Source organism: Stylophora pistillata, chromosome 14 (assembly GCF_964205215.1).
Source record: "Stylophora pistillata chromosome 14, jaStyPist1.2, whole genome shotgun sequence".
Taxonomy (NCBI): Eukaryota; Metazoa; Cnidaria; class Anthozoa; order Scleractinia; family Pocilloporidae; genus Stylophora; species Stylophora pistillata.
In genome coordinates this window covers 17,792,379-17,811,716 of record NC_142532.1, presented here as the reverse complement: position 1 = coordinate 17,811,716, position 19,338 = coordinate 17,792,379, and the positions used below count along the sequence as shown (strand labels likewise).

At 36.8% G+C, this 19,338-nt stretch overlaps 2 protein-coding genes across 8 annotated transcripts in view; one reads left to right on the top strand and one right to left on the bottom strand.

The window, feature by feature from the left end:
• Window positions 1-44: 44 nt before the first annotated feature.
• Window positions 45-8,963, top strand: LOC148716914 (C-1-tetrahydrofolate synthase, cytoplasmic-like). 7 transcript variants are annotated; one of them, XR_015995287.1, is made up of 10 exons: window positions 45-250; window positions 340-725; window positions 3,697-3,767; window positions 4,022-4,063; window positions 4,674-4,774; window positions 4,881-4,975; window positions 5,362-5,444; window positions 5,809-5,916; window positions 6,625-6,706; window positions 7,592-7,666. XR_015995287.1 is itself a non-coding variant. In XM_088744917.1 (7 exons), exons 2-7 carry the CDS (start codon window positions 477-479, stop codon window positions 7,867-7,869), a joined length of 708 nt encoding a protein of 235 aa, XP_088601043.1. In that variant the 5' UTR covers window positions 46-250; window positions 356-476; the 3' UTR covers window positions 7,870-8,963. The 7 variants fall into 7 exon arrangements, 4 of the variants coding, with proteins under 4 accessions (XP_088601043.1, XP_088601041.1, XP_088601042.1 ...); XR_015995286.1 differs by having other exon boundaries at window positions 340-1,434; XR_015995288.1 differs by having other exon boundaries at window positions 46-250; window positions 340-562.
• Window positions 8,964-10,790: 1,827 nt separating this feature from the next.
• The window catches only part of LOC148716912 (uncharacterized), a 24,593-nt gene continuing 16,045 nt past the window's right edge, over window positions 10,791-19,338 (bottom strand). The window contains exon 6 of the mRNA XM_088744912.1: window positions 10,791-14,340. Coding sequence (XP_088601038.1) covers window positions 13,889-14,340 — 452 coding nt within the window. The 3' untranslated portion in view covers window positions 10,791-13,888. The remainder of the gene's footprint in view (window positions 14,341-19,338) is intronic.

Here is a 19,338-nt window from a genome sequence, read left to right as displayed (position 1 = left end):
GAGAATCCGCTGGCTTACCTGATTGCAGTGTTAAGAGTACGCGCAGAGGTTTGACTGATGGACGGTGGATGTTGACAATGGTTTTGCCTTGGATCCATGTTCTGAAGATGATCTAAATAATGATGTGAACTCAATCTACGTAGAAATAATCGAGAAGAATCAAACGTACTTCAAATGCAAGGTCTGTGGCCGAAACCTGTCGAGGAAACAAAGACTCGAAACCCTGACTTGAGTTATGTTCACGGCAAAGGTGAGAAACAACAGAAGGTATGCAAATCACAATTTTGAATGTGCAGATTACAAACGTGTTTTACCCTCATCACCAACAGCTTATGACAGATGGATACCATTTTAGGAAGTATAAGAGCTAAGGAACCAAGATGATCACAGTGTACCAGTACCCAAATCAACGAAGTTGGACCGTAACCTAGCTCCAACACAGCCATCTCGACTCCTCAGTGTTTCGCTTCCACTGCATGATCGATCTAGCAGTGGTGCCAAAAGCGTCATTGGTGCGTCTTATGACGAAGAAACATTTGTACAAGAGAAGGAAGCGATTAAAGTACGTTAGAATTCTTGCCTACAAATGAATGTGCACAGTCCGAAGCGTTGACCCATGCTTATGATTATGTTTATGTATTATGATTTTGGCACATCTCCGGACATGAGACATTTTGCATCACAATCAAAACTTTTATTACCGTGGAATCCAAGAGGCCTTTGAGGTTAGAAAGCAAATCTGTGATATGACTACATTGGATTTAAATTGACAATTTGCACTTAATGTAACTGACTGCTGCTTTATGAAAAAATGCATATTAACGTTAAGATTTACTAAAACTTAGTTTAAATAATAAATTTCATGCATGATAAACATGTACAGGTATATACATCTCTTGGTATATTTGTGTGAGACATTTAAAGTATACTTGTACCCTACATCAACAACAAAGAAAATGATTTTCACTCGAGCAGTATAGTTAAAGTATACTTGAATCCAACATCAACAACAAAGAAAATGATTTTCACTTGAGCAGTATCAGAAAGGGTACTGCAGATGTACTTAAGTAAGTGCAGTACTATTGAAGTATTATTAAGTATGATTGCAGTATAACCACTACTGATGCAGTATACTTGTAGGATACTTAAAAGTATACTTCAAGACCATCTTTTTTGGTAAGGGGTAGCACGAAATGATTTTACTGTTGAATTCCAAGACCTTGAGGGTAACAACAACTTTGGTACAATACACACCTATGCTAAGGTTGAAGAAAAATGTCAGCAAGCAATTTGTGCTTATCAAAAGTGCTGTTGCAATTTGGTCAGTAATTATTATGGCATTATTGAAGTTTTGGAGAGAGATTCTGACCAGCTGCCTAAATACCGAGGGAGGACAGTGGTGAACCACATTACAAGAGTTAAAACATCCAACAGGTACCCTCCTGTCATATTTTAAGACTAATATTATTGGTGTGTGATATTCTGTGGTGGAGTTCTTATTTTAAAGAAAGAATATATTTTTCATGGCGTAAACAGGTGGAGCAAATTTTACAGCACATATGAAAAAATTAGGTTTATGTTGTGACCCAAAGGCAAGTGTTAGTTGTCTGAGGTACCCAGGCTGCAACCTTATGGCACAGCCCTGATGTTTAAACCACTTTCTTTGAAATTTTAAGTAGCCACTCTTGAGCAATAGGGGAGTCATTTTATGCATTTTAGAGCTCTTGAAATTGAATATCTCTATGGTTTACAAGGCACAGAAATCTTGTTCTTTTGCTGAGCCAAAATGTTCTTGTTAATTTTGGGCTGTTTTTGTACAGTTTTTCACTAGGTGGAAAGTATATTTAACAATTATTCCATGAGGGCCTGTTGGATATGAGATGATAGATAGCCAACGAGGCGTGTAGTGCCAAGTTGGCTATAATCATTTCACATCCAACAAGCGTGAGTGGAATAATTGTTTTATTAAAAATGCCCCCAACAAATTATTACTTTGTAAGAAGAAACCAGATTTTTAGCTCCCTTTTGATTTTAAGCTGATTCGCACGCTTACCTTATTTGTAGATTATAGTATATTGGCTCATATACCATAATGGCTAAGCCAATAAAAAGTCTTGAATTGCATTATCCAATGATCCAGTTTTTAATAAAGTGCTATATAAATATTTGTTTTACCCAAAGTGATTGATATAAATTGTTATATAGTAAATAAATAAGATGTATTTACAATGTGTGTTAGGGCAATGAGTGACTTCTTCAAACTTAATCACCTGCAGTATAGCAAGTATACACAGCAGTATGTAAAAGCTATGTTACCATTTTTCAAAGTTTTGTATTGTTACATAGTAAATAAATAGGATGTATTCACTATGTATGTTAGATCCAAAAGTTACACTCTACATCGCATAGGAAATACATAGCAGTATGTAAAAGCTATGGTACAACATTTCAGAGATTTTTATTGTTATATAGTAGATAAGTAGGATGTATTTACTATGTATGTCAAGATAAAAAAATCAACCCATGTAACACATAGGTAATAAATAGCTATTTAAAAACTATGTGAAGTTTTAAAATAGATTTTACATAGACGTTTAAAACCTATCAATTTTTTCAATAGATTTTTCATAGTATCAACGTAACCTTTACATACCCTACACTATGTGGTTTTCATGCAAAATAGTATTTACATAGGCAGTCTCAAGCATTGCAGAGGTAAAACATAGTAAAGACATACTATTAGCATAGGCTTTAAATATGTCTGATTCTGCAAGAGACACCATTTGAATAACACCCCCTCTGTCACTTTAAACATAGAATTTTAATACCCTGTACCTAATTTTTACATAGAGCAGCCACATAGCATTTACATAGGTAAAAAGCTATATAAATTGTATTTAACTCACCTTAAAAAGACTATTGGTAACCTATGTTTACTCTATTTTAATTCTATTAAAAGGCTATAAGTTTAATTTTCAGTTGTCGAAGCCTCAACTTGCTCCTATTTAAATACTATGTGAATTGGCATTTCAAACCTATATAGATGCTATCTTTAATTTTCTACACTAGCCTGCTCAAATGTGTATTACATAGCTTTTACCTACACTATGTAAAGGTTCCATTTGACTAGTAAAAAAATAGGATTTTTTATCAAAATATATAGCAAAAGTCATAGCAATTACACACAATTTGAATTGCACCCTCTCTATCACTTTAAACATATAATTTTAATACCCTGTACCTACTTTTTACATAGAGCAGTCACATAGCATTTACATATTTAATAAACAGTGTCTGATTCTACAAGGGTATATAGATAACGCTATTTATGGAATAGCGAAAATCAGACCTGAAAAACATCAGGCCTGTGTGGGATTCGAACCTGTGACTGACCTCTGCGATACTAGTGCAGCGCTCTACCAATTGAGCTAACAAGCCAACTGGGAGCAGGCCGTTAAGTTGATTCGTAATAAACCCGTGATGATAAATCAGATAAAATGAATATATGAAGTTCATATATTTTGAACTGCGGTATTAAATACGTACGATGCACGATTCTTCGCAGTAGATAGTGCTATTTATGCAATAGCGAAAATCAGACCTGAAAAAAATCAGGCCTGTGCGGGATTCGAACCACTGTACGGGGTTCGAATCCCGTACAGGTTCGAATAATATTTTGAATTTTATATATTCTAGGTCTAACTCCCCATTGTGCCATCATCGTTGGAACTGTCAGAACTCTGAAGATGCATGGTGGAGGACCAAAGGTGAGTGAATTCCTAAGGCAAAGTGAAATGTTAGAGTTGTGATTACCCTTCATCAGTTTTTGCTTCCCTTTTCCCACTCTAGGGTTGCACCTTGTTCTGTGACCCAAATGAAGTGCTAGTCAAGTCAGAGTATAAGCTATGCTCTTACAAATCAGTCATATTTTTATTAGTCTTTAAACTGCAGTTTTTCTCTCTTTGTAACAGTTACTGACTGCATGCACTGTCTTTGATTTTTTTTTCTCTTTATTCCAAAGGTTGTAGCAGGGAAACCTCTCCCTTCTGAGTACACCACTGAGGTATGTCTTATTAACTCATTACACCCTAACCTCAGTATCCATTTTCTCTATACTCTTCTCTATATGTTTCCTCTGATACTAACAAGGAGAATTTGTTTAACAATCAAAGTTTTTTAGGTTGGTGATCATTCCCTTTATTCTTGTGATCTCAATGAATGATTCAGCTGTATTACTGTTAGGAGAAAATAGATGTTGGTCATTCTTAGAGGGGTTGATAGATTTTAAAGAAAGGGCTGTTCTGAGTGCCTCTCCACTCATGCTCTAGTTAAGACCTAAATAAGAGAAATTCCACCCTGGGATGTTGTCAGAGTAGCTGTTGTCTGATACATGTAGGTTGTAATTGGTTTAATTTGTCAGCTCTTAGCCTTACTTAACTCTTGACCTTTGTTCCTCAAATAGTCTTGTTCATGCTCTGAATTGAGACTGCTCTAATGTTGAATAAGCCAACACACCCTGCTAAAATTAGAGCTGTTTTGATTTTTAGGAACTAAACTGATTCAGGTTGAGGGACTTTGTATCAAGCTTTCAAAATTTCTATTCTAGCCATTGGCAGTTTCTATTATAATTGCAGGATTTGCTGATGTTGTAATTTCACATTTTTTCTAAACAGAACTTTGATCTTGTCAAGAGTGGAATGGTGAACCTTGCCAAACAAATTGAGAATGCACGATTTTTTGGAGTCCATGCAATTGTGGCTGTGAACAGATTCCCGTAAGTAGTGTCAAGGTCCCAGTACAAGAGCAAGTTTTGCTGTCTTCAGGGGCATTAAAGTTTTCAGACTTCTTAGAGTTGTACTTAATCATGATTGTTTTGTCAGGAGTGACACTGATGCAGAGATTTCCTTGGTCATACAGCTTGCCAAGGAGGCAGGAGCTTATGATGCTGTAGGGTGCACTCACTGAGCAGATGGAGGTATCAACATAAACCCTTTGCACCCTAATGTCCTCATTCATATTCTCCATACTGTTACTTAATATACATTTCCTAAGGTGCTGACAAGGAGAATTTGCTTAACAATCAAGAGCTTCTCCAGTTGGTGATCATTTCCTTTATTCTTGTGACCTTAATGAGTGATTCAGGGATCATATTGCAAGGAGAAAGTATAGATGCTAGTCAATCTCTAGGGTCAAAGATTTAGAGTTATTTCTAGATATATATTTTTAATTTGGTCAAATGTGTTGGGAGAATTAAAATATTTTAACATTTTTCTGGGAATGTTGGGAAATTTTTCTTGCTTGCTTGCTTTCATGCATCCAATTGACATGTGTTTTGTGCTAAATGAAGCTGTTGATCTGTAGGTAAGGGTGCCATGTGTTTGGCTGATGCAGTTCTTAGAGCAGTCGAGGAACCTGTTGACTTCAAGTTCCTGTATGACTTGCAGGTATGTAAGCTATGCAGATTTCAGCTACACCATTTTCCCTTTTAAAAATCAGTTATTGTTTGCCAAACGAGCATTCATGAATTACATATCTATGATCATCAATCTGTGAATAATCAGCATATAACTGACCCTTTACAGGTGAACTTGCCACTAAAAAAAAATTGCATAAAGAAATTTAATCCTTAGTTGAAAATTAAGGCTTTGATAAGGCCTGAAACCATGTCTATTACTGTAGATAGCCACATGTTGCTAGTGAGTCCAATCCTGTTGGGGTTTTACCTTGTGCATAAGTAATTTTAAGTAAGGATAAGTAAATAAGTAAGTAGCCTTCATTAATGTAACCTTTATTCATGTAATTCTGTAGTTGCCGATTGAAGATAAAATGAGAATAATTGCCCAGAAGATTTATGGTGCAGATGACATTGAGTTGTTGCGTGAAGCTCAGAAGAAGGTGGAATGCTATAAAAAGCAGGTAATATTTTGATTAGTCTGTTGTTCCAGAAAATGCAGCATATATTTTTGGGAAGTAAGTGTATCTTACCAATTCTCCGTAGGAGAATGGAGACTACAGGCAGCGTGATTATGTTTTCCCTGAAATGGAGCAACCCCAATGGTTGTTGGGTGGAGCTTGATGTTGCCAGAATTTGCTCTTTGAATGGGGAAAGGAGCATGTTTGGATCTTTTGGGTTAATTTTTTGAGTTCGTCTTAAAAAATTGACACTGAATGGGGATGAAACTTTAGCCTTTAAACTCCCAAGATCTGATTCTTGATTCTCTCCTATAGTTGCTGCTCAATTTTCTTCATAAACTATGGGTAGTTAAGAGAATTTGGTCGTAGATCAAGATTCATCAACCTAGTAATAAGTTTAAGTATTCTCATTACCTGATTGCTGGATTATGTATGGATATTTTAGGGAGAAGTTACATGTTCATCATCTGGGAGTTTAAGGGTTAAAAACATCACAGAACTGGGAATGGATTTAAAAAATGAGGATGATCAAGGATGCAAAAGAGTTACGTGGATTGCTTGACCAACTTTAACTGTATCCTGCCTTTCTATCTTGGAAAATGCTCTCTAAATTAATTGACAGAGTCCCTTCTGAAACCCCTTTTCTAAATTGTACACAGGTGATAACTTTGTTGTCCTTTGGTTGATTATTATTATATTATTTTTTTACAGGGCTTTAATGACTTGCCAATATGCATGGCCAAGACTCACTTGTCACTCTCTCATGAACCCGAGTTGAAAGGATGTCCCAAAGGTGTATAAATTCCAAATGTCTCGCATCTCTGTTATACCTGACTTCAGGCTGCTTAAGGCTGTTAGCTTACCTTGGGATATTTGCTTAAGATGCTTAAGGCTAGGATTAGAGTTAGGGTTAATCCCCAGCCAGCTTTGTTCCCAGTATCTGTCCTCTTGTAACCCATCCAAGATGTCTCTTTTTCCTCCCCTATTGATGGAGAGGGGTGGAGGGGTGGGGAGGGAGAGAGAGATAGTCTGCTCCTATCGGGCCATTAGAGGGAAGTGACCATAACAATTGTTACTCTTGCTGTACTGAACACTTCTCCTTTACAGGCTACCACAGGGGTATGATAAGTTTTCCAGACAGTTGTGCTGTTACTCAATTTACACTCCTGAATGGTGAAAGTTACATGTCTCACCCAAAAAACACAACCAAATAACCCAGCTGGAGCTCAAACCTGGACCTGTGTATCAAGAGTGCAGCAAGGAAACCCTTACACAACCCCTGTAGTTTTATCCAGAAATAATTCTCACTTATATATAATTATTCATAGGGTGATTATCCAACTAATTAAGACACACTACTTTTATCACATGCATGGGGTTTGAAACCCTGATGAAACACTGGAATGACACTATCCATGAGTTTCATATAATATCAAACCCTTGAGTTTGGTACAGCCTGTTGCCTGCTTTCATCAGTTTTCTCGTGTTTGGAAACACTGATGAGACCCTCACACTCATTTTTGAAATAGTACATACCCTTGTCAATGTTTTCATCAGATTTTTCTAGCTACATCACAAACTGTCACCATCAAGAAGGCAATCTGCTCACAAAGCATACTTCAACTTCCTTGCATGCTTTCAATAATTGAATCTCTAATAAATGTTTTCCTTTGTGCAGATTTTGTCCTTCCTATTCGTGATGTTCGAGCAAGTGTTGGAGCAGGGTTTCTGTATCAATTGGTTGGCACTGTATGTATTTTTTTGTGTATTTGGTTTCCTTCTTTCCTTCCCTCTTGCTATTTGGGCTCATCACACAACATGCTCACAGGGTGTGTGTTGCGTGACAATTACAAAGCCAGTAGCCTGTATTTCAAGCTACTGCATTTACAGGAAGTTTTGTTTCTGTTTTGTAGTATTGAGAGGCAGAACCAGAAATTTCCTTCCCCAACTAAGTAGACAGTTTTCTTATGAAGATAATGAGCAAAAAAAAAACACCCAATTACCTTTAATATAGCATTCCAGCTTAGCAAAAAAAACATTATTTTTGTCATTTTTTCATGAACACTGCAAATGAGCACTGTGCCAGGATTACCCACAAGACCTTGCTTCTATGATATAGACTTGGACCCGGTGACAGAAGAGGTGCTTGGGCTGTTTTAGGCCTCCATGTACCAGATTTCTTAACAGGAAAGGGAACTGTTAAGATTTACAGCTTACAATGTTTGGTTTAATTTGCTGACCTCAAACCCTCCCCCCCTTAAAAAAAAGGAAGTTGCCATGTGATTTAGTAGATGACAGCACTGACCGAGAAATGAATGCTTGATTAACCCTGCAGACTTCATGTAGCTGTATTATCTTATATCACCTATTAAGTTATTAAATTGTGACAAGAGCCTTTCATTCCCATCATCTTGTTGACCATATATTATGTCTCTCAGTTATTAAAGCTCAATGTTAGTTTGTGCAAGAAAGTTTGCATTGCTCACTAGTGCAGTGCCCAAGAAAGTTTGCCCAAAAGATTGCATGATTCAGGGTTGTAGCTGAGAAATTAAGCTGCCAGCAGAAATTTCAAGAGAGGAGGCTCAAAGGTGGCAAACAATTGTAAGTGTGTAACTTCAGAAGTGCCTGTTGTGCTTTAAGCTACCAAGCAATCGCTGGCCAAAAATCCAGCCAGCGATAGCTGCTTTTTTATCTGGCTAATTTTGCTAGCAGCTGGTGCTTAAGGACAACCCTGATGATTCTTCTAAATGAACTTTCTTTCAGTACACACAAAAATTTTTCAATTGAACAATTTCTTTTTCTACAAAATGAGGCATTGGATTCATCCAAAAGATACCAATACCAATGTAACTTGTGTGAACCGTGTATTTGACTGTTTTTTATTTACATGGATTTTCAGAAGTAACAATTTTAAGTGTCAATATTCCTTACAGTTTCTCTAAATCATGGCATTTAAACAAGGAAAATAGTTTAATTTGAACAATTTGATGTTCATATCATTAAGTAAATGTATTCAAAGCAAGAGGTGCTCAATAAAGGAAACAGTTTGATTTTGGGCTTTGTCTTATTTCTTTAGTGCAAGTCAAATTTTAAGTGTGTACTGCAATCATGCACGGGTGGATTTCATACCTTTGGTCTTGCTGTGAAAATGGCTGGGCAAAGAGGCCAATGAACAAGGCTTAAAATACTGACAAGCACATGAATACGCAGAGGCACAAAAATATTATACCTAGGCACAAAAAAATTAATACCTACTGTCAGTTGTAAGCATGCTTTTCTCTAGGGTTATCTTTTTCAAATTTTGCTATTATTAGCCCTCTACATCCTAGCATCAGTCTGGATATTCTCCATACTGTTCCCTATACATTTCATAAAGTGCTGACAAGGAGAATTTGTTTAGCAATCAAAGTTTATTTAGTTGGTGATCGTTTCCTTTATTCTCCTGACCTGTCTTTGTGATTCAGGAGTGATGCTGGTCACTCTCGTGGGTGAAAGGTTAAAGTTCAAATTATTTTTTATGTCGTTATGTTCAGTTGGTTCCTTTTTTTTTTCTCCCTAGTCAAGTTACGTGCACGATTAAAAGGTTAGTCTTGTGAATAATTAATAATTACACATTTTCTGCCATACTTTTGAACATTTTAACCCCAAAGAGTGACTAGTATCTAATTTCTCCTTACAATGTCACCCTTGAATCAAACATTAAGGTTACAAGAGTAAAGGAAATGATCACCAAGTAAAAATTATCTTGATTGTCAAACAAATTCTCCTTGTCAGCACCTTAGGAAATGTATAGAGAACAGTATGGAGAATTTGTTAGGGTTTAAAGGGTTAAAATAACAGTTAAACGATAAAACATTAAGCCTAATGGGTTGTGAAGCTACGAGAAACATCCGTGTCACAGGAATAAAGGAAATGATTGCCATTAAATTAATGAAACCCTCTTGATTGTTCAACAAATTCTTCTTGTTAGTCTCATGGGGAATGTGTAGAGAACAGTCTGAATAATGTACAAGCTGATGTCAGGGTGTGAATAGGGTTGACCTCCAAGAATGACCAGGAAGTAATTTCTCCCTACAATATTAATACACAAAGGCAAAGACAAGTAATGAGAATACAGAAATAACCAGCGACATTTATTATATTTCCCATAATTTGTGCCTACACACTAATTACAATTTCAGTGAAGAGCTGGGGGGGGGGCACTTATTAGAGGAGGGGGCTCAGTCAAGTGGTGCACTTGTCAAGTTTTCCTTTCAGCAAACTTTCAACTTTATTTTTGCAAAATTTTTAAAAGAAAGACAGAAACTTTAACATTATACACATCGATGATGTGTATAATGATACGGAGGTGGAAAAGTAAATGGAAGTCACTGACAGAAAAGATACTATTCTCCTCAGTGTAATAGTTCCTCTGTAGTTTAAGCTTAATCATAAACTCCCAAGATCAGATTGTTCATTCTCCCCTCTACTGGTGACACATTTCCTTGTAAATTAGTTAGAACAATTTGGCATTAGATCAAGATAACTTGTACTTGTTAAGTTAGAGTATTCTCATTACCTGATTGCTGGCTAATGTATGGTTATTAATGGATTACTACAGGTTTATTACTTGTGGGAGTTAAAGGGTTACAGGGTTATAAATTGAGACCAAATGGCAATAAAAACTGGTGTTCCAAGCGTTTCAGAAAATGAGGGGAAGGGAATTATTTAAGAGTACTTGTTTGACACTAGGGACTGTGGGTTGGGTGTTTGTTTGCAAAAGGGTGCATATTAGATTGAGGGACCTTATTGGAGGAAATATGATAGTTAACACGGGAGTGCCCGCACCCTTCCCATTCACCCTAGCTGGGTACATGTGAACCCTAATGAGATTGAAAGCAAAGAAAATGGCTTTATTTTAACTTTGATCTTTAATTTGTTACATACACCAAAGATAGCTACAACTTTGTAGGCCCAGTAAATTTAACTTTTTTGTTATAACCCTTTTTTTTTTCTAGTAAAAAAGTTAGCCATAAAATTTCATGTTATAAAAGTTAATATTAACAGTACTGTCTAAAAATTAGATTATCAGCTGATATTGATTGTTTGATAATTGATAAGGGCCAAATTCAGCTATTATGAAGAGAAATTTAGAACTAATAATCCAATAAACTGTAGATATATTTTATATCTTGTCAAGTTGAAAGGACCACCATTAATTTTTTTTTTTATAATGTTACCAAAAAAATCAGATTTCTTTAAATACATAATTATTTGTCTTATGAATTGCAAAGTATCTGCATATTATGATAGTCTAAAGACTAAAACAATTAAACTTTCTTCTTGTGATCTTTCGTTTTTAAAAAAAGTTCTGAAAACATTTCATTTACTCTGTAAATGTGTACTTTTACTTTATGAAAAATTATCAGCTTGTAATTTCTATCACTTGATAGTTAATGAGGACAAAGCTAAAATCAGCTATGTTATAGTTTTATGCAACCATTGTCATTGGAGCTGTTGATCAAAAGCTGAGACTAAATTAAGTTACAGTTGTCAAGAAAGGGGACTGACATGAAAATCCAACCTACATTGAAGATAAAACAAGCTCCTTGAACAAAAAAATAAATGGACCAAAGTTTCTATGCCTGTAAGTCAGTTCTAATACTTTGGAATTATTTTCTAGTTTCTGGGCATGACCAGGTCCCAAAAGACTGACAAAAACATGAAGAAATATGCAGTGTCTCCTAAAAATTACCAACAACTATACATAAACATAATTTAAAGGAGAAGTGAGCTTCAAAAACCAAAAAAATTCATCCCCTCCATTTAAATCAGTGTATCACTTTTTGCAATTGTAAACAGTGACTTCACCACAGATGGTATTTAATTGTGTAAATCACCTTTTGAAGAAAATGCAGTCACCTCATCTCAAAACAAAAAAACTTGGGAATCATTCAGATTTGAGGAGAAAACTGAACTGTTTCCCAAGGCAGTGGAACCTTGATTTAACAAACCTCTATAAAACGAAGTCCTCAGTATAATGAACAATACTTCACTTTCAGCCCAGCTAAAGTTACAGTAAAATGTATGCCACATTACCTCCGTTGATATAATGAACGAATTTCCTTAGTCCCTTGGCACTTTGTTAAATCTAGGTTCCATTAAGCCCAATTAAAAAGCACTTGGTAGTACATTCACTGACCCTTTCACTCTTACTCAGAATAAAAATTCTTACAATCAAAGAAACTGTCAAGTAAAGATATACGGTGATCACCTCAGTGAACAATCTGATACACTTGTCCCAGACAACAGATACACAAGTTTATGATTTGACACTACAGTAGAACCCATGCTAACCTAAGGACTCCCTTGAGGGAAACAAAAATGGTTGAAGTTAGAAGAGGTTTGAGTTGGCTGATAGTAAAAGAAATGTGGTGAAAGGAAACGGCATCTTGTTCGAGTTACCAGGGGGTTTGAGTGAACGGAGTTTGAGTTAACAGGGAACTACTGTATAGTTCTTATAGCAGAATGTCTTTTTTGTTCTTGGGAGTGAAAGGATAAAATTTGATTAGAATGAGACCATACATCTTGAAAATCCCCTTCATCAACTGTTTGAGCCAATAAATTAAACCTTAATTGGTAATAAATAAATAGAGAATAATACATGGGTGCATGGAGTTTCTCTTTGAGATTTTAACTTGAACCCAAGAACAGAAATTCTTTATCTACAAGCAACCATGCATTATTTAGTTTATCATATAGACACCAAAGGCCTTTGCTAACAAGAAAATTTGACAACCTTGGATCCGGATTTGAGAACACTTTGCCATTCATTCATCAACCTGACAAAGTGGCGCCAAAGGCACCAATTGGTGATATCAAACACATAAAAAATTATTACGTACAGTTACAGCTTTTCCCAAGAATGGAAATCCTTGTGAAACACTACAGTTTATATGATAAACAAATTCTTTAATAGTTTAAATTGACTCATACTATTGATAATAACAATCTTTCCCTGCTGAGAGTAGCATGAACAACTCAAAGCTTCAACAGACCCCCCCTCCCCCCCACAAGTAAGGCCCTGGGCATATGAACTTTTGAAGAATGGTTTGTCCAAATCACCACTCCCCCCAGGCAAAAATTGTGTTCAAAAATCCCCACCCAAGCACATATTGAATGATTGTTTATGTGATCAATGAAATTTGTAGAATTTAGCAAAGATTCTGGTGCTGCTGTTTGGTTATTTTGCATGCAAGCATCATTTTACAAGTGAAATTTTTCTTCTTGATTTTTTTTGCATACAGGTATCATTTTACAAGTGAAAATTTCCTTCTAAATCATTTGCTCACGAAAAACAGACTCTTCACCATTAAACTCCTTGTGTATTCCACAGGTTCAAACTTCCCAACCCCACCCAGGTAAGCTTCAAATTCCCCAAACCCTTGTGGGTTACCCAGAGGGGGTAGGTTGAGGGAAAATAAAATGGTTCCCGATTAATTTAGCTCTTTATTCGTGGGTCACTTTGAACTAAAAATTTACGTTTGTCCATGTGGACATGAGAAGATCTTACCATCTTCAATCATGAGTCATGATTCAAGAAAAACCATATCATGATTCCTGAGAAAAAAAATGCCCAATCCTGCTTTTCATAAAAGTATAGGGGACCCTCAAAAATTATTCAATATTTCTTTAAGAAATTTAATGCACATGAACCTCCAAGAAAGCTCCCCTCTAAAGTAGCTTATTTTCTCAAAAAATGTCTCATAAACCTTAATCTCCAAAGAAATTACTGAGTAAGGAAACTTGCCTCTCCTCTTTTGAACAAGGGAGAAGGTGAAAAATCCCCATCAATATGCTGACCACGATTCAAGCAAATTTTCAACTTTGTAAGTTGGCATATGACATTAGTTTAAGTTTTGTAATATATGCTAGGTACAAAAAAGTCCCACTAGTTTTCACCTGGTGCTGCCATGATCCATACATGTGCAGAGAGTTAAGAGGTTTGATTTCCATTTTGAGGTTGCCTGCTTTTGTGAAACTCACCATTCGGCTTCCTTAAAGCCTTTTCAAGCTGTTCCCAGAAGTAAGGTTTCACATTGCAGTTTTCCCAATCCAGGTAGGTTGTGTCTTGAAGAGCAAAGGGTATTTCACAATTCTTATACATAACTGGTACAACCTGATGGTATAGCACCCTGGAAAGCGCCTTTTGTAGCTCATGTTTACACCAATCACTCTTAATGAAGTCTGGAGAAAGTACTGCAATTGTTTTTTTACTGAAGCAAATTGCTTCAGTTATGTTTTGCATTATTGATATTCCAATAGTGAAGGTCTTAAAGTCAATACAGCACTTAAAACCTCGTTTTTCGAGCTCGGCATGAAGTTCCTTCACCCAGTCAACATCTTTGTAACAGTAGCATATAAACACATCATGCTTTGCTTCATAATCTGAAAAAAGTCAAACCAGTTGTCAAGTTCCAACCATGTTTTTGATAAATGCACAACACAGGCTTAAACCACAGCCTTTTTTATTTTATGAGTGATGCAATCACAAAGGAAGAAGTGAATTCAAAGTGAAAATACAAAATGAAAAAATTGGTAAAAATGAAAAAAAAAGGTAAAAATGAAAAAAAAAAATTAATAATGCAACAACTCAGGTAATTATGTGACATAAATGTAGCAAGGCAAAATAAATATGATTCAAGTTAACAAATTGAACTTAAGGGGGAGAAATTTGCATTGAAGGCTGAATTCAGGAAAAAAGCATGCTGAATGTCAGTAACTGAAAGGGCAACGTACCCTAAAAGCCGGAACGGCAAAATGGTGGAATGGCGGAAAATGACCCCAAATCCTAAAACATGGAACAGCGGGAAATGACCCCAAACTCTAAAACACGGAATGGCAGAAAATGACCCCAAATTCTTAAACATGGAACGGATGTCAGGGCATGTTGTATGAATTTTCTACAAAGCATATGAAAACTAAATTGACATACCACAATGCAATAAACAATTGTAACATACGTTTCCTGGTCACGTCTGCATTGATTTAATGAGACAATAACATCTCATATACTTGTAAGTGTGAGAACATCAAAGAAATGTTTTCAGGCTGTTAAAAATATAACGACGTTCAGCCCCAGCCTCAAACTTAGACTAGCGTGAGAGCAAGTCCTCGTTACAAGCCCTTCAATACGAGAGTTTCTTTGTCCACGAATCCCTTTTCGGTCTTTAGTAACACTAGCTGAAGACAGGTTTGCATGAGGTCATGCGCGTTGGAAAGTTAGCAGAAGGAAATCGTCAGGAAGAATTTGAAGAATTTCTTTCTGACCAGGTGTCCAAAAGTACGATGGCCCAGAAGGGTCACAGTCCAGTTTTAATTTTTGACAGTCCAGTTTTATTTTTTGACACTCCAGTTTTATTTTTTTTTGACAGTCCAGTTTTATTTTTTTGGACAGTCCCGTTTTAACTTTTGACGGTCCAGTTTTATTTTTTTGACAGTCCAGTTTTATTTTTTTTGACAGTCCAGTTTTATCTTTTGACAGTCCAGTTTTATTTTTTGACAGTCCAGTTTTATTTTTTTTGACAGTCCAGTTTTATTTTTTGACAGTCCAATTTTATTTTTTTTTGACAGTCCAGTTTTATTTTTTTGACACTCCAGTTTTATTGTTTTTGACAGTCCAGTTTTATTTTTTGCGTCACAGTCCAGTTTTATTTTTTGAGTAGTCACTAGATCTCTCTCGATGTGTTGCATGTTGCACGTGTTGTTTGACTAGCGACTAAATACAGGAATGGCTCCGACCTGTAATTGGATGATAAAAATAGTAAAAAGTCTGTAAAAGTTAATAAGTTACATCTTAACTCCTTGCACGTGAGTATTGTTTAACCGTGTGTCTCCAAGCGGAACAGTGAAATATCAATGCGACTGAAAACTCCGATGTGTCAAACAAGAGATGGTTACTTACATAACGAAGGGGAAACATTTCTTGTTCAGTGATATTCCGCAGCATCCTCGGAGACCCAGGGGCAGTGAGTCGATTTCAAGTTAAGGGCAGAAGAGCCCCTGGGGACATTGTCTTACAAGACTTGTTCCAAACGGTCGCAGTCGTTCTGGCATCTGATTGGTGCCAGAAAATCTTTGTGTTTTTCTGCCCAATCAGAGGGAAGTGTCGTTTGGAGTCCTTTCGTGTGTTTTAACACGCACATATACAACAAGCTCTGTTGCTCGCTATGTTTGTCTCGGCCGTGCGACGAAGCTTTGCGCGAGGTGAAAAGTTTCAGTCTCAGCACACAATGTAAGAGAAATCGATCAGATTGTCCGCGAAATCTTACCGGAAATTATACTGAATACTTTCGCAGGTATCACAAGAGAACGTGTTTAAAAGTTTGCGAGGTTCGTATAAAACATAATGGTTGCAGGCATTGATATGCCGCTTTAAACGTTAGATGAGATGTAAGCTTAAATATTTTTAGATTTTTTGCACAATTTGTTGTGACTGAAACTTTTCCAATCCCGTGAAGTTATTTCGTCGCACGGGCCACGCAGGTATGTCAAGCAACTGGCGCTTACGCTTACGTAGCTTTCTGTGCGCGCCAAATTCTAATCGTTGCTTTGTAGTAAGTCTTTAAAATATGGCCAAACTTGCAGAGAACGTTAAGTACGTGGACGACCTCCAGCAAGCGCTTAAAGAAAGCTTAGCTGTGTTTCCGGTTAGCTAATTAAAATCTGAACAAAAACTAATCATCGAGAACATCGTGGAAAGGAGATATGTTTTCGGACAGTTACCGAAGGGGTTTGAAGAAAGTTAATCTTTCAACTGCTGCGTTGAGTGTTCAAATTCTTGCGCTCGAAAGGCCACGGACTCTCTTCTAGTCCCTTGATCATTGTCACTTCACCGCTTTTGTCGATTGTTGAAGACCAAGTTAATTACCTTTGATCATTGGGAATCGATTCTGCTTTCATTGGGGAAAACAAAACCAAAGACAAAGAAATATTGGATGGAAAGGGCGAGCTTGCTTTATTGTAAATGTCAGCTTAGTACAGGGTTATCTACCCACGTCTAATAAACAAAAGTTTCCACGTTTAGCATTTCTTTTTCAAGCGAAGATTAGATTTATGCCAGGCGTGCACAAAAAAATGCGTAAGCGCCAGTTGCTCGACATACCTGCGTGGCCCGTGCGACGAAATAGCTTCACGGGATTGGAAAAGTTTCAGTGACAGCAAATTATACAAAAAAATCTTGAAAGATTTAGGCTTACATCTCATCTAACGTTTAAAGCGACATATCAATGCTTGCAACCATTATGTTTTATACGAACCTCGCAAACTTTTAAACTCGTTCTCTTGTGATACCTGCGAAAGTATTCAGTATAATTTCCGGTAAGATTTCGCGGACAATCTGATCGATTTCTCTTACATTGTGTTGCTGAGACTGAAACTTTTCACCTCGCGCAAAGCTTCGTCGCACGGCCCAAACAAACATAGCGAGCAACAGAGCTTGTTGAATATGTGCGTGTTAAAACACACGAAAGGACTCCAAACGACACTTCACTCTGATTGGGCAGAAAAACACAAAGATTTTCTGGCACCAATCAGATGCCAGAACGACTGCGACCGTTTGGAACAAGTCTTGTAAGACAATGTCCCCAGGGGCTCTTCTGCCCTTAACTTGAAATCGACTCACTGCCCCTGGGTCTCAGAGGATGATTCCGCAGAGGACTAAGTCATCTGCTGACTCGTTCCGCTGACTAAACTCATTTAGTCAGTGCAGACTCAGTTCAGGTGGACGACTAGAGACTGGAGCCATTCCTGTATTTCACCGCTGGTAGGAATGGCTGCGACTCGTGCGTCTATTAATTTTTTTTTTTTTTTTTTTTTTTGGCGAAATAAATTTTAAACTGAAATAAAATCTAAAGAGGTTTTTATGACGTGACGCTCCGACCGATATTTTTAATCTACAGTATGCTCTGCTGGAGAAATGTGGCTTGGCCGCAATCGAGGGAGTTTTCTTCGTGGAACATTGACTTTCTGGGAAAATTGTTCACATGAAAGACAAATCCATTCATCGGGCTCCTCGTCTATTTTTGCACAACACCGAAAGGAAGAAAGTCGCGGATCACTTTAATTTCGCTTGGTAATTTTTAACAATTCTACTCTACCTGAAAAAAGGAAATACTCACGTGCAAGGAGTTAAGATATAACTTATTAACTTTTACTTTTTATCATTCAATTACAGCTCGGAGCCATCCTATATTTAGTCGCTCTATTTCCCAAGTTCCTTCTCGATGGCATTCTTCAGTTGATCATCAGATAAGGTGGATCTTCTCGACAGGGCTAAGGATCGAAGACGTCTTTTCAGGGTTGATAAACTGATAGCTATGTCGTGGAGTCTCAAAAATTCAAGTATTTCCAGACTGCTGTAGCCCTGTTTGAAGTACTGTGATATAAGTTCCAGCTCATTTCCGTCAGAATTATCACTGTCGCTCATGCATGGTGTATATGTTGGTAACGGCATTTTGTACTTTGTACTTTGGAATCAAAATGGCGGAAAATTAAAATTCCCGCCCTTTCAGTGTACAGTTGATGAAGGTTTGATCGAGAGAGATCTGGTGACTACTTAAAAAATAAAACTGGACTGTGACCCACAGATAAAACTGGACTGTGACCCAAAAAATAAAACTGGACTGTGAACCAAAAAACAAAACTAGACTGTCAAAATAAATGAAACTGGACTGTCATAAAAATAAAACTGGACTGTCAAAAAAAATAAAACTGGACTGTCAAAAAATAAAACTGGACTGTCAAAAGATAAAACTGGACTGTCAAAAAATAAAACTGGACTGTCAAAAATAAAACTGGACTGTCAAAAAATAAAACTGGACTGTCAAAAAAATAACTGGACTGTCAAAAGTTAAAACTGGACTGTGACCCTTCTGGGCCATCGTAGAAAACACCACCATCCTTGTATGAAATTTACAGCTTACATATCAGCGGAAGAAATAAACTTTGTGGACAAAAAAAAAGGCTATTTCACCAATTCATTTAGTGGATTTCTTCTGTTCCTCAACAAATTGCAAATCGTCAACTCTATGGCGTTAAATTACCCTTCCTGAAAGGGAAGTGTAATTCTTTGTCTTTCACGCCATGAGAGATTCCCACTTTTTATGCTGCGACTAAAACTCATGACAAATTTAGCATAACAAATTTAGCATAACAAAAGGTAACTAAACAGCTTTACAACGCAAAAACGCAGCTATCTTTCATGTAGAATGGTTCATTATTATTCATACCTCTCAGAAAAAGAAAAAAAATTGATAACACTTAATTTCAGTCACGTGCATTATCTTCGTGGGGATGAATGGGCCAAGCGCTTGAGTGTCTTTGTACAAAATTCGTGCAACATGCCTTGACATCTGTTCCGTGTTTTAGAATTTGGGGTGATTTTCC